The 15395-nt window shown below is 48.0% G+C and overlaps 1 protein-coding gene across 1 annotated transcript in view; it reads right to left on the bottom strand.

The window, feature by feature from the left end:
* The window catches only part of CAMKK1 (calcium/calmodulin dependent protein kinase kinase 1), a 96731-nt gene that overhangs the window by 5226 nt on the left and 76110 nt on the right, over positions 1-15395 (bottom strand). The window contains exons 10-15 of the mRNA XM_053995713.1: positions 14682-14881; positions 13968-14021; positions 13019-13092; positions 8768-8855; positions 7413-7541; positions 7018-7121 (exon numbers count right to left, since the gene is read on the bottom strand). Of these exons, the coding sequence (XP_053851688.1) occupies positions 7018-7121; positions 7413-7541; positions 8768-8855; positions 13019-13092; positions 13968-14021; positions 14682-14881 (649 nt within the window). The remainder of the gene's footprint in view (positions 1-7017; positions 7122-7412; positions 7542-8767; positions 8856-13018; positions 13093-13967; positions 14022-14681; positions 14882-15395) is intronic.

Here is a 15395-nt window from a genome sequence, read left to right as displayed (position 1 = left end):
TCTTTTCCTCCTACTCCTTACTTTTGATGTTTTCTCATGTAGAAGGCTTGAGCTGTACTGCTCGAGGAGCAGCACCTCCACCCAGCCCAGCCACCCCCAGACAGCGTGTGACTGTCACTGGATGGAGAAAAGGGGACACCTCCAGGTGCCACCCACAGCGAAAACCATTTGCAGGCAGGTGACTTCACCTAAACCACCCATTTCTCCATCATAAAGATATCCACAACACAAAGGAGGTGATCATCTCCAAGCAATTGTGTCTCCCAGGTGTGTCCAGCCTCGCTCACAACCAGTCTGGCTGTGCCACAGAATCATGGAATGGTTTGGGTTGGAAGGAGGCCTTGAAGATCACCTTGTTCCACCCCCTGCCATGTGCAGGGACACCTTCCACTATCCCAGGTTGCTCCAAGTCCCATCCAACCTTGGGCACTTGCAGGGATCCAGGGGCAGCCACAGCTGCTCTGGGCACCCTGTGCCAGGGCATTCTGTAGAACCTGCATGGACAAGCCAGCTTGGCAGTGGAGTGTCAGTGCCTGGAGCACACAGTGTTTGGGGGCTCTGCAGGTATTTCCTGGCTAGGAACAACACAAAGTACACACAATTGGCTAACCCAATTTTTGAAGAAACCAGAAATTATCAAAAATCATGTTCCCATCTCCCTCCACTTCAACAAAGCCCTGCAGTAAACCTGACCTTGAACCCATGGACCATTTCCCTGCAGGGAAAGCTGAGGAACAGCCCTGTCTTCAGAGCCTGTCACCTCCCTCTTCAAATGATTGATCACCTCATTTAGCAGCAGAGGCTGTGTTCTGTGGCAGCTCAGCACAGCCCAGCTCCCTGTCTGGCACATCCTGCTGATCCTGCTCCTGTCAGGGCTGTCTTCAATGCTGTCCCACCACTCTGAGCAGCCTCTGCCTCTCCAAACACCTCCATGTCAGGGTGAGAGGACCCTCAGGGTGGCAAACAGCAGCCAAAAAGCTGGGGCTGCCCGTGAAGCAGCAGAGATGCAGTACCAGAGCTCCATGTCTGCACAGGAGCCAGGCTCCTGCTGTGAGGCCTGAAGCTGGATGGGAATCTCCAGTAAATAACTCTTGCTAAGAAATAAGACTCTATTTCTCCTACATTTTGTAAGCCACAGGGGAGCAAGGCCTGAGCCTGGTTTGTGCAATTACCCAGGAGAGCACATGGCTGTGGGGGGATCACAGCCACGGGGGATTCACACGTGTTCCGTGTTCCACAAGGAGTGAGCCTCTCCACACTGCCCTCCCAAACACAGGAGCACGGGACAGGGAGGGTGTGGGACAACCTACACAGCTCAAACACACACCCCTGACAAGGGCTTAATTCCTCCACGGAGTCCCCATTCAGTGCAGGCTGCTCAAGTCCCTTCCTCCCTATGGAAATGCAGCAGCAGGAGGCAGTGGCACCACGTCAGTCCCCATCTGCTTCTGCCTGCCTTCTCCTGGCTAGTTTTGGAGAATCTCTGCAAGTCCTTCCTCACTAAGAGCAGGTGACATCCTGGCTCTGACCCATCCATTTGTCTCAGAGCAATAAACCAGGCCAGAGTCTCCAAAGTGCTGGAGTTGCTCCCAAAGGTATTTAGAGATGCGTGGTTGTTTCCCAGTCTCTCAGCCCAGATCTTCCAGCCTGGCTGGAGGCTGTCCTGCCTAACCACTGCATCCAAGACTATGCACTGAGGTGTCTGTAAACAGCTCATCATTTGCATTAATGTTATTTTGTTATTTAACAGAATTACCTGGACCAACACTTCCTAGAAGGGTCTTTGCAGGTGGTTGGACAAGTGACCATGCTTTGATGAAGTCCTGGCTGGGGTGGGGTGGCCACATGGAGCAACCAATTTTGGTGTGCCCAGAGCCCTCCCGGTGCTGCACAAGAGGCAGAAGCACAAGGGAGTGGTGGAGCATCTGGAGCAGAGATGGCTCCAGCCTTTTCTTTTGCATAACCACTAAATATTAAACTCAAATTACAAAGCTCAGCCTTTCCCAAATTCTGTAGCTATTCCCTCTGCAGACGTGGGGCTGAGCACCACTTCCTGCTAAAACCCAACTGTTTTATTTCACCCCTCCCTCCCTAAAAGCAGCTGAAATGCCAAAGAATCACAAATAGAAATAATAATAAAAAGCGTACATAAACATTAGTGTCACACAACACAGAATGACTGCAGTAAAACTGTTCCTACAGGAAGGAAGGATGGAGCCAAATGCTCTCACTACCACACAAATCACAAAGACTCAGGAGGGGACACAGGTTTCTACAGCACCCAGGGGAAACACAGACATGGAATTACCTTAAAGATGGATGCAAATATACAGATGTGTTTAAGAGGAATCTGTCCCTGAGAGCAAAACAATGAGACAAAGGAAGAAAGTGATCATGAAGACAATGGCAGCAGGTGAAGGAGCTTGTATTTCTGTGCCTGTCCAGCCTAGAGTGCAGAGTGGAATGGGGATGGAACATCAGCCACGTTTACCTAAGGACAGATGAGGACAGGCACTGGTAGCACTTGTACAAACCCTCTCCAGCCCCTACCACTGCTGAAAGCTCCAGATGGCTCCAGCACACTGCTGATGTCCAGCTGTGCTGCCCTGGGCACCTCTGGGCTTTTGTGTCCTGTCAGCACCTTGTGCAGTGGGGCAGAGCCCCAGGGGCACTGGGCCCCTCACTGCTGGTGGTGGGTCATTCCAGAGGAAAGTCCTGTGCCACAGCCCTGTCAGGGCACCCACCTGCATGTGGGGCATGGCTCTTCCCACAAAACATGCAGTTCTCTCTTTGGGAGGAGCTGTTTCTGCTCAGAGACCTGGGCCAGCCACTTTTTTTAACCTCCTTTCCCCCCTTGGCTTCCTTGTGCCTAACCTGCATGGATAATATGGCCCTAAAGGCAGTGACCCTTTGGGTCTCTTTTTGGGAAGGCTGGAAACAGGACAGGCTTTTTAAATACCAACTGATCCCCCATGGAGGAGCTGACAACCACATTTCGTCAACAGTATTAGCAGCCATAATGGGAAAGTAAATTGGGTCTGTCAAAACACAGCAATTAATTTGATAGGTAGTGCTTGCAATAAATGAGAGCAATAAAATGTGGTGAAGCCAGTGCTGACTCAGTCAGGAGAAATGTGGAGCAGGCAGAAGAAATGCAGCAAACACTGCTACCAGAAATCCAGAACTTAGCTGTGAATGCTGAACTGGGCTTTAAAAATAGTCTGGAGCTGGAAAATTAGGAAAAGATCAGTTGCTTCTGCAGCCACCATTAATGATGGGCTTGAACCTGGCCATGGTCTGCAGGATCTGTTAGGACTCCATGAATCACTGCCTCTCATGGGAGTTCCTGCAGGAAAGGCAGGATCCAGTGACACGTGGCCAATGCCCAGCTGACAGGGGACGCGACAGCTGGCAGCACCCACACCATCTAGGTGTGCAAAACAACAATTGCTAAATGGGGCATCATCATTTTAGCTCCCCTCCACCTGCTGAGTGTGTCTGCACTGAACATCTGCCTTTTAAACTGCTCAGTACTGATAAACAGAGCAATAAATAACAGCCAGGAGAGGATTCGCTTCTTCCAGGTCTAAAGAGTGCTAAAAAAACGTTCTGTCCTCCCAGCATTAACTTAAGAACTGTTTCACATCAGTGGTGTCTTAATGGTGTCCTCTAAAGGCATCAAGGCTGCAACAGGAGAGCCCTGCTGCTACCACAGACATCTGCCCAGAGCATTTCCAGGAACAGAGCCCAGCATGCTGTGTAGGTAATGCATGAAATTCAAAAAAGAAATGCTCTCCTGCTGCTGAGAAATTAAAAAAAGATTCAGCCACATGATTTAGTTTCCTCCTATCCAAATCCCAAGGAGTGAGCTTGAAGGACAGCTCCATTTTAAGAGTCATCAATTAGGCATCAAATAGCAGAAAGCTTTGGTACCAGAACTCAGCTCACTGCCAGAGGATTTGCTACAGAGTGTATCCTCAGACATGGCACAGATGTAAGATGCTTGAAGCAGCAGTGAGTGGGGCTCTGGCAATTTCACATGCAGCCTAATTAAATAAATTGAATGTGAAGCTGGAGTATTCTAATTGCTTTCCTTTTTTCTTCCGTAGAAACACAAGTTATTTCCTACCTACAGCCAGAAGGAGATGCAATATTACACAAGCTGACTTCTGTCCCTCTAAAGACACTGCCACTGGGACAAGGAGCTCTGTGCAGGAGAGCTTGGCAATGTGTAGCTCATTCTTCTCTCAGCTCCTCCAGGGCAGCCACATGTCCAGAGCACAGTGATGGCTGCAGGCACTGCTTTTCTGGCATGTCCCAATTTCGGGGTACCCTGTCCAGCAACAAGGGTGAGGGACATGGAAACTCTGCAGAGCCTTACTGCAGCAATATTATCTTCTCTAAAGCTTTACAGAAATCCAGACTCACTTGAAACTTATTTTAACACAGCTGTAATCATAACATTGGCACTTTATATGTCTAGCAAGGGTGGTTTTTCCAGGGAACAAGCAATATGAATTAAGAAGTGGATGAGCTTGGTGTCTACTCTGTTTGCCCCTGAGGAAATAACGCTGTCACCGAGAGATAACTCACTGAACAATGAATATTTCCCATTTAGCTGTGGTTCACTTGAGATTAAAGTCATTAGATCCAACACATCTATTTAAATGTGAAGTTATTTTCATTAGATTCAGTCAGTAAAACGTTTTCCAAAGTTTGAAATAATAATAATCCATATGCCTTAAAAGGAGTATCCCTGCTGTGGTGTTTAATATACAACACCATTTGTTGGAGAAACTTGGCAAGTATCTTTCTTTTAAACAACAGATTTGGGATGGGTTTTCAAAGCTCCAGTTGTGCATGAAATAATTTAGGATTAAGTCAATTGTTACTGCCAAAAATTGGCACTGATGGCATGAGACTGAGAAATTAAGCACAGGGATTGTGCAGTGGAGAATTGGCACATTCATATTGATTTTGGATATTTCTAAGTGCTCACACAGCTGGGCAGAGGCCAGCCCAGCATTGGCTGCAGCTTCATCCCTGGCCTGGCACCGTTTTGTAAACTGAGGGCACCAGACACAGCAGCACAACAGTGGAAATTACACACTGCTTTAAAAATAAACCTTTTAGTCTGTTCAAGGAGCCTGAAAACACACAGGTCCAGAATGAGCTGAGACAGGGAAAGATGCTGGGTTTCAATGAACTGAAAAAAATCTGACTAGCAACTTTAAAAAGGAGACAAAAGTGGAGGCTTACAGCTCATCCTGAAAGCCTAAGAATATTTTATAGGGGACAAGACATCTATAATGTGGCTGATCAGAAGTTTCACAGCTACCTGAGATCAAATGAACTTTGTTTTTTCTGAGCAGATACTAAAGCACCCAGCTCCAGGCAGGAACCAGCATCAAGGATCAAGGAGTTTTCCCACCACCTGGGTGAGTTTTCAAGCATCTCAAATGAAAGTAGAAGGGAACAGATCCCTTTTGGAAACAGGCCCAGGGTTACCAGCCTGAAATATCAGTTCAGGCAGGGTTTGAAAAGAAAGTCTGCCTTGCTCCAAGTTACCTGTCTGGGAAGAATAAAATACATTTTTCTTCAAACTTAGTAAATGTTTCTCCATTTCAGAGCAATGCAATGCAGTGACCAGCAGTGATAGTGAAGATATGGGTAGGGACATGTGTCCAATTAGCAAGAACTAATTTGGAAGGCATTGAGCAAAGAGGAGTAAATCAGGGCAAATCCCTTGTGCTAAGATGGCAAAGGAGCTGTGACTGCCATGCTCCAGATGTGTCCCACAGCAGCACTCATGAGCAGGGTGTTTAAATGCCAAACTGGTAGTCTGGCCACGGACTCCAAGACAAAGTCTTCATTAAGTCTCTAGTAATCAGCTGGGGACCTAAAACATTATCATCCTTAATTGAGCTGAGCCCTGAAATCCCCACACAGAGAGAGACGACTCTAATTGTGTTATCAATGGTGCAGTGAGACTCAGCACACCCTCCTGGGAGTCTGCTAGGAATGGGACTGGGATTCTGGGTGAGAAAGAATCATTTTGGGACAACACAGCTTTGTTGTCAGCCACAACCTTATAGATCCTGTGGGGTGAGAACTTTATTTATATAAAAATAATTGACCCAGATCAGGCTACTGGTCCAGCTGTTATTCACTGGACTGATGGCCCAGAATCCTGGCTCTGAATGGAATCTGTGACAAAAATGAGGGAGAAAGAGTAAGAACCAAGTAAAGGACAGAAGAATTCTTTCCCCATCCCTGTACACACTATCATGGTTAAAAACTGCTGATGAATCTATTAGTCATCAAGATCTCTATTCCTTTTTTAATCCAAATATAATAATTTATATCCAGCCTCCAAAGTATCCCCTTGTAATGTGTTCCACTATTTCATTAACTGGCAAAAAACTGTGTGAAAAAATACTGGATGTATTCTTAAGTGAAAAGGCAATTTCAAAGTGTTCTTTGCAATTTCAAAGTCTCTTTGACCATGATGTCTCTGCCCAGACTTGGGCCCCAGACCCCAGGTCAAATCCCATAATCTCATTTTGTGTTAAAAAACCTACATAAACTGCTCATTTGGTACCATTTCTGCTGTCCATAGAAAGGAGAGAAGAATTAAACCCTCCAATATATATCCAAACTAGACCCTAATGAAATTTATTTCACTTCACCAATCTCTAATGGATCTTTGATCATAGCATTATAAGCTAACAGGTGAAAAAAGGGACTCAAGTTTAGCACCTTACATGTGTTTACGCCAAACCCATCTTACAGAGAGAACTGCATCTATAAAAGAGTTTTTAGGCTGCAGCAGTACACTGTACTTCAGTCTGAGAGGACTTGAGGTAGATTTTGTCTCCAGTGTTTGATGCAGAAGGGATTTTTGTCTTTAACTGCTACAGAAAAGATTTGCGAAGTGCTTCCCCCACCCTCCCTCCCCATAGGCCTTGGCCCTGGCCCTGGCCATGCTGCAGAGGCAGGCATGGTGTAGGTACCTACATCAGCAGGTTCCCTGGAGCAGACATGGATCTCTCCTCCCGCCTCGTCTGGACCTCAAAGGGGTTCCCAAAGGAGCGTTTCCTCAGCATGGCCTTCACTAGGATCTTTGAGGAAGAGAACAGAGCAGTGAGAACAGCAGGACTGGCTCCTAGAAGCTAGTTCAAAGGAGGAACAAGAGCTTCTTTAATAATTCAGCTGACATTTTACAGCACAAAGCAAAGGAACCCAGAGAACAGCCAGGCTGCTGCAGTGGTCAGACACAAGAAGTTCACACCGGGTCAAACGGCCAAGATTTCATGCCAGGAACACACGTGTCCCCTCTCCAAACCTCCTCCAGCAGCTGAAGGCTTCAGCACAGCCCCCTGCTCAGAGGATGTGGTGTGTTTCACACATACCACAGCTGGCAGGCTGGGGATGGTCTTCACAGAGTTCTTGACTTCCTCCTCGGTGACCTCCACCACGGAGCAGTGCTCCTCCTCCAGTGGCAGCGGCTCCGCGCCGCCCCGGCTCAGCCAGGGGTGCACCTGCACGGGGACACACAGCTCTGGCTGGGACAGAAACGGGCACAGGGCTCACTGCTGGCAGTACTGCTCCATCTCCCACTGCCAGAGGTGGTTTTAACCAGCCTCCTTGGAAATGGCTGCAGTCTGGCTCAGTGCGTCACACCTGCTGCCACCCACCAGCACCATGGCACCCCCTGAATCAAGTTTGATACACTTTGACAACCTGAGTTGTCTGGAGTATTGTCATTTTTTGTCTTGCATGCAGCAGAGCAAAGCCCCTTTTTCTTGCTGCCTCTCATGGGCTGGTTTCTTGGCTGGGAGCAGGAAGGAAGCCCTGTATGAGGGCATGGGCTGAGCACAGAGCCCGGGCTGAGCACAGAGCCCAGCCTGACACGTCCTCTGTCAGCATCCAAGGCAAATCCCCAAGCATACCAGCCAGGGACAAGGGCCAGCACTCAGCTCTGCTCTTCTACCCACAGGCTCTTACAGCATGCCTGCAAGAGCTGGCAAGTGAAATCCCATAAATACAGCTCCAAACCTGCCTTTGGCCTCCTGGGCATGGAGGGAAGGGATGTCACAATTTTTTCCTGAAGCTCAGCCTTTCTAGTGTCACCTTTGGTGGCAATACTGCTGTTGGCCTGGGACAAAGCAAAGCAGAGCTTGCCCTGTAGAGCATGCTGATGGATCTCTGTGGAAATTTTGTGATCCTTCAGCAGGTCTAAAGCCTTGGTGAGGGGTCACAGGGGGACAGCAAGCCCACACAAACCCAGAATGAAACCACAACCTGTGAAGCATTGTGCTCTGCCAGGCCTGTTCATTCTTTCTATTATTAAACATCTCCCAAATAATGGTGATAGAAAAAAATGTGCTACCTTGAGGCCACTGGCCACACAAGGACCAGAGGAAGAACACACATCCAGTCCCTGGAATGCACATCCAACACTGCCAGCCCAGGATCTGCAGCTAGCAGCTCCCCTGACAATGTTGATTCTCCCAGGGAGTCACTGAGATCAGCCAGCTTTTGAGTAATTTTCATTTAAATAAGCAAACAAGAAAGCTTTTGTCAATATTCCCCAAGCAAGAAGCAGTGATGGAGCTGTGGCTGCAAAATGAATGCTCTCCTCCGAGGGAGGGTGCTAGAGACAGCTCCCAAAACAAACACTGGGAAGAGCTCTGCCTCGTTAGAAGGTACCAAAGGCCATAAAATGAGCTGAGACTAAAAGCTCTAATATCAAGGTCCACCTTACCTTTATTTCAGGGACTGTTATCCTCGTTTCTGGATTTTTATCGAGCATGCGCAGTATCAGCTCCTTGAGCTCCTCACTTATCTGTGCTCTGAGTGAAGAAAACAGCAGCACACACTTAACAAGGGAGTTGTAAGGGCAGCAATGCACAGTTCTTACTGCAGGTACCTGGTAGAGAATCTGCTCTGCTCAGGAGGTATTTTCTCTGCAAACCTGGCTTGGAAAAAGGAAGGCACCACAGTCACTGCTGCAGGGCTTGGTTATCCTGTTCTGCCCCCTAACACAGCAGCACACACTCAAAATGCAGGATGAGGGATCAGGTGAAGGGGTCTAAGGACATTCTTGAAGACAGCACTACATAGGGGAATTTCTGAGGGGAGATTTGGAACAACAAAGTTCTCCTGAGAGCAGAACTGGAGTTGAACTCTGTGAATCAAGAGGGGCGCAGCTTGATTTGCTGAACCTTCATCATGAGCAACTGTATGGTGGATAAAACACTCCCATATGACATTTGAGTTCCCAGCTAAGCTTCCAGGTTGTGTTATTTAAATTGCTTCCAGAACACAGATTGCAGGCAGCCTGTAACTCAGTATTCCCTACCTGCAAAGCTCAGCCTTGGGGTAACAACAGGAGGGAATGAACAAATGCAAATAAGAGAAATACATCTAAATTTTTAACACTATTTCCAAGATCTAAATGTGAGAGCACCTGAGCCCAGAAGCCACTCTATTGGCATGGAGCCCTTGATCCTGCAGCCCAAAGGCTGCAATGACTCCTGTGGTTAATGATGCAGGAGAAGCCTTTAAAATGCACTAGATCTGAATGATCAAAGTGCTGCTGCAGTAAAATGTCAGCATGTGACTGAATTGTATTAGGCAGCTGAAAGTCTGTGTCACAAGTGACTCTTGAAGAATTGTGTTTCTTCATGGAGATGGGACTTAGCAGCACAAAATGTCACTCCCCAGGAAGGCTGGATTTGAGACTGAAAACAATACTAAGCACCAGGTGTTGTGCTCATCTCCTCTGCAGAGAAGGGAATAAACTATCACAAACCAAAATGAAAACCACATCACCGCAAGGGATATTTCAGTCTCATGAAAACAGAACTGCTGTTTAATAATTCATGAATATTTTATTGGGACTTTGGCTATGAGATCTTTACAAACAACCACAAGGAAATGCTGCTTGTTCGGAGGCAGAAAGGGGGTTCAGTTTGAAGTCTAAACACTTAGAGTTGCATCAAGGCTCTGCTGTACACAGGCAATAGAGCCCAGACAAGGGGAAGAACAGGATTATTCCTCATAGACTCGGGTGACAATTCCAGTTGGAATGGAAAGAACGGTGCTGCTCTTGAGATGAGCTCCAGAGGAACAGCCATGGGCACTGGCAGTGCATTTAGCAACTCAGAACAAACAGATTCCTTCCAGACACCACACTGATGCAGGTGAGATGGCATTTTAAGAAATACTTTAAATCAGTTCTGTGCCAAAGTGTCAACAGCTTTACTTAAAATACAATAAATAGAATATAAAATCACTTAACATTTCTGTGTACCTGATTGATTTCTTTGCAACACAGGATTAAAGTCCTAGGGAAAAGCCCCATCAACAGGATCACCAAGTGTCAGGTGGGTTATGGCCAGGTAACAGATCACATCCCCCTGTCTCTGGTTTCCCTTCTCTCAGTCTGCAGCACAGTGTGAACACTGTGCCTGGTGGCATTTTTCCTTTGAAAAGCCTGTGCTGTCTGGGATGTCTCACAGCCATAGTCCTGTAAAAGCTCTCAGGAAGATGCCAAGCACAGGGCTCAGCATCCATTCAGGAGGGTTGCCAGCACCCAGATCACTTTACAGGGTGCCTGCAGGTCATTGTCCTGGAACATTGTCCTGGGCTTCACAGGAGGGACTAGGCAGAGCTGCTGGCTCTGCTGACACATTTGAAGAGAAACTTCAGCTTGCTTTTTAGTCATGCCAGGATCCTCAGGGTGTGAGCTAAGCTCATTTGCCTCGTGTCATGGCAAGGACTCAGTGCCATGAATGAGAAGTCTAGTGCCATAAATATTTATCCTGGTGTCTCTAAGGGAAGGGACAAGATGGTGACACCGGTACAGTCAGATCCATCTGTCCTAAAGGTTGTCAGGAAACAGGCAATGAGTTTCCATGGGCTCTCTGCAAACAGGAATGTGTCTTTTGTAGCCATGGTGAAATAAATTGAAACCAAAATACTCCTCACTATAGAGAGGTGCTAATTCTGTGGGAGGTCAGGGTGGATCCACTCCAGTGAATTCCATGTCTCTGTGGCTGCCTCTAACAAATAGATGTGGTTTGGACAGCTGTCAACACCTAGTAACCCTCAGCTCCCCCAACAACCTAATCAGGGGTGCAGCTTTTTTTAGACTGGGAGAACAGGTCACTGAGGAAGCCACATAAATCATGCAGCCCAATTATGGCTGCAAGAAATGCCTGAATGAAGGAAAAGATCTCAGCACAACCCAGTTAGCCCATTAAATGTTAATAACTTACTGCAGAGGCAGATGGGAACAGGCATTTGTAAGCTGACTGCTAACCCAAATACATGGTGGCTGAGGGAGGGGTGGGAGTTTTGCCAGCCTTGAGCGAGGGAGAAAACTGCCAGGGGAACATAAACAGGTTTGGGTTTTTTTTTGGCTGCAGTGCTGTCAAGACAAAGTCCTGTTCCAGCTGCAGGTGGGGACACAGCAATGGAGCATGACCAACCTTTGTGCTCCTAAAGCCTCAAGCCCAGTGACCTGGGGCTGCCAGAATTGCTCCTTGCCCACACTGGGGTCTGTGTGTGCCCTATAAGAGGGCTGAGCCCCAGGGCCTTGGAGCTGCAGGTGCTGTGCAGGCTCCAGCTGGGCAGAGGGGCTGAGCTGTTTGCAGTGGCTCTGGCTCCTGTCAGTGCAGGGTAATTAATGCAGCCCAAGTGTCTAAAAGAGGGCACCCTGAGTATCCATCCCTTTCTGTGGAATCAGAAAGAAGTCTGGGATTGCCAAGGTAGAGGCCCAGCCCTTTACTGTAATGTGAAAATTCAGTGAACATCTCACAGAAGTCTTTCCTTGCCAGAGATGTTGGATAGATGCACATACCACAGGCTGCCTGACAACATCCCTCCCTTCCCCTCTAATACCACACACATGCCTCTCATTAGAGTTTTAATTTGTGCTTGCTCCAAATCAAGTAATTTTATCTACAAATTTTTATTGGAATGAGCAATTAGGTCAAGAATTTTTTGCCTGACTACTGTGTGGATTTGGGAAGGAAAACGAAGAGTCCAGCTCTGGCTAATTCGTCTGTCAGGAACCAGGGGAAACAAATTCTTCACCAACAGGAAGTTGGAAGAAATGCTGAGGAGTGGCCAACACTTGAAGCTACAGGAATGGTGACCATGGAGCCAGCATCCCTGAGCACACAGGGAGTGTCACCCCCTCCTGCCAGACTCTGACCACAAGCACTCATCAGCTCAGTACTGAGCCTCCACTGCTCAAATGCCACCTGAGTGGCCTTGGCTTGTCCCCTGCTCTGCAGAGGACACGCTGTGACCACAGCTGTCCCACGTGAGCACCCCAGCATTGCCACTGTGCCCCACGGGGGTTTCCTTCCCTGACCAAAGCAGGGTGGGAGCAGACCCTCAATAGGTCACAGGTGAATTAATTCCTGTTTTTTTAATAACTGCCAGTTTTTTTTCCTCTCTGCCAGTGCAAAAGACAAACCTATGTTTTCCTGGGGTGTGTTGGAGGAGTGGGATTTGCTGAGCTGTGGTTGCACATCTCAGGCCAAGCTTCCTTCCATCAGACAGTTCCCCTAAGCTCCAAGGGAAGTCCACAGGAGAGGGATGTGTTTTTTCTTAGACCAAGACCAAGGTTTATCACAACATTGCTTTTGAAAATGACTACATTAAATCATTCTGGTGGCTGCTGCATGGGGAGACAGAAAGGCCCAACCAAACCATGCATCCAGCATCTCCAGAGTCAAGTAGGTGGGGCAGAACTTCCTCGATCCTGGAATCCCTTCACTTCCAAAGAGCCATTTCCTTTAGTCCCTGTCTGCACAACAAGGACAGAGGAAGAGCAGAAGCACTTTGAACACCTCAACACCTGCACAAAACCCACGTGAAGGGCCCAGGAGAACACAGAGCACCTCACCACTCATGCCCATGCCCCTGTGGTGACCACTGTGCCACACAGAGGATAATGCTGAAAACTGAGCTTTATTCTACAGCAGCTAAGTTTACTCACTCTTCTGGGAACTCCACAGGCTTGGTCTTGATCCTATTATGAAGACCCAGAATATATTCATCTATAAAAGGGCACTGTAAAACAAAGAAAGAGATTTTCCAGTTGTCCAAGATCCTGGCATCACTCAGGCATTTGTCATTCATGTAACACCAAGTACAACCTCTGCACTCCCTGGATTTTACACAGAGATGGAAATAAATTAAATCTCCCCACACACAATAAATTGATTCATTCCTCATTAAAAAATAAATTCAGAAGAACAGCAGAGGCATCTAGGGAATACATAACTGGACTGGAATACCCTCCTTCATCCAGCCTGCCAGGTGACCATGAACTGCCTCTGTCACCTCCCCTGGCCACTTCTCACCCAGAGCTGGATGCCTGGTGCCTGCGTGGTGGGATCTGCAGAGGTCAGAGGCTCAGGTTCATTCCTGCTCACACCTGCTGTGCTGCTCATCCTGGCACAGCACGGGTGGGACATGGGGATCTGGCCACAGGGGAGGGAAAAGCCATGACAGGACATGGAGTGAGCAGAAGGCAGCACTGAAGAGCTGCCTCTGCCAACCTGGACCCCCATCAGTCCTAACTCAGCTTTGGCAGACAGAGCTTTCTGGTTCCCAAAGTGCTGCAGCAGTTTGGGATCAATCCTATGCCTCTATCCATGCTCTGGCTCATTTCTAAATACAGGAAATGTGGATAATAAACTCCCCACAAACTCCTGGTGATGCTGCTGATGCTGCTCTGGGTTTGTAGCTCTGCATTCAGGGCCCAGTGCTGGAAATTATCCCTTCCACGGATCACAACCTCAGCCCCTTCTGATCTGCAGGGGGGTTTTGAGCTTACAGAAGGTAGGTCTTTGCCTCTAACATGTGCCTTTATTTGGAAAGGAATGAGTCAAAAGGCAGGCAGACAGGGCAGTGCAGGGCTCCAGCACTGTAAGGGAGCTTACCTTCCCATAAACAAAGCAGTACAGGGTGATTCCCATGGCCCACACATCCAGGGCCTGAAAGAGAGCAAGAACAGGGAGTAAAGGAGAGGCAATGCAGAAGATGTGAGTAATCTGGATTTTACCACCAATTCAGATAACACTATTTGTATGGATTTAACACTTTCTGTGTCACTTTGAAGTTGGGCTCCTAAGGGCAGCTCTTGCACACTGGAGGAATGAGGGTTGTGCTGAGCCAGGCATTGCTCCCTTGCCCTGTTGTGACCAGCAAGCAGCCCCTTCCTACAGGAAATGACACCATTCAGGGCTGAACCTTAAAAGTTTTCCAAACAAAAAAATCCCTATTAGACCCTATCCCCATGTCTGCATCACCACCCTTGGCAGTGTCTCTCACTTCCAGGAAATCAAGATATGACCTTGGTGCTCAGCAGCCCCCTGTGCCTCTTGATTATTTTGGGAGAGAATCAAAGGCTTCCTCCTTCCCCCTGGGGAAGGGAAAGGGCTCTAGCAGGCTCCTGCCCAGGCAGGGATCCACAGCAAAGTGTCTGCCCACTGCACACAACAACCAACGCGAGCTTTGCCTGGCCTGGAGGGAATTAGAGCTTCAGTTTTACTAACTGACAGCCCTAAGTTGTACCACAGTCAGGATGCAGGTGTGGCACTGCCCTTTGTGCCATGCCTGGGGGTCCCAGGAGGCCCCTGTGAGCAGAGACCTACCTTTCCACTGAAACTTTTGCCAGTCTGTGAGATGGCCTCTGGTGCCATGAAGGCTGGCGTCCCTGCCGTGCTGGAAAGCTGGGCATCATTCCCTTCAAACTGATTGCTGACACCAAAATCAGCAATTTTGACGTGGCCATCATCTCCTAAGAGCAAGTTGGAAGGCTTGATGTCCCTGTGGATGATCTTCTGGTAGTGCACTGAAAAACACCCAAAAAAGGGAGCAAAATTGGCCACGGCAGCCAACACACCCAGGGGAAACCTTTCCAGGAGGGGCAAAATAAAAGTGCAAGCTCAGGCACCACACTCCCAGCTGCTGCTGGAGATGGAATATAATGGTTCCTACAGCCATTCCTTTTTGGTGCCTCACTGGGACACAATTCTCAGAAATACATCTAGGAATTATGCAAAGAAAAGACACAAACGCAGGGACAGCTCAGCCAGAGGGAACAACCAGTGCTGCTGGAGAAGGAAAACACTCAAATCCTGCAGATTTGCTTGGCCTCATCACACCAGCTGATGGGTGGGGCCACCTGCTGTATTATAGTTTATGGGACCCAAATGAAGAGGTTCACTTTTAGTTTATTTATTTTGAAACTGCAGTTCTGTGAAGCTCATCAGAAGGGGCAGAACTACAGGTAGAATGAAAGAGGTGACAAGCAGCTGAGTGCCAGGTTCAGCCAGCAGCTCAGAAATTAGTGGGCATTTCCAGGT

The sequence above is a fragment of the Vidua macroura genome, chromosome 20 (assembly GCF_024509145.1).
Source record: "Vidua macroura isolate BioBank_ID:100142 chromosome 20, ASM2450914v1, whole genome shotgun sequence".
Taxonomy (NCBI): Eukaryota; Metazoa; Chordata; class Aves; order Passeriformes; family Viduidae; genus Vidua; species Vidua macroura.
This window is presented reverse-complemented; position numbering and strand designations above follow the sequence as displayed.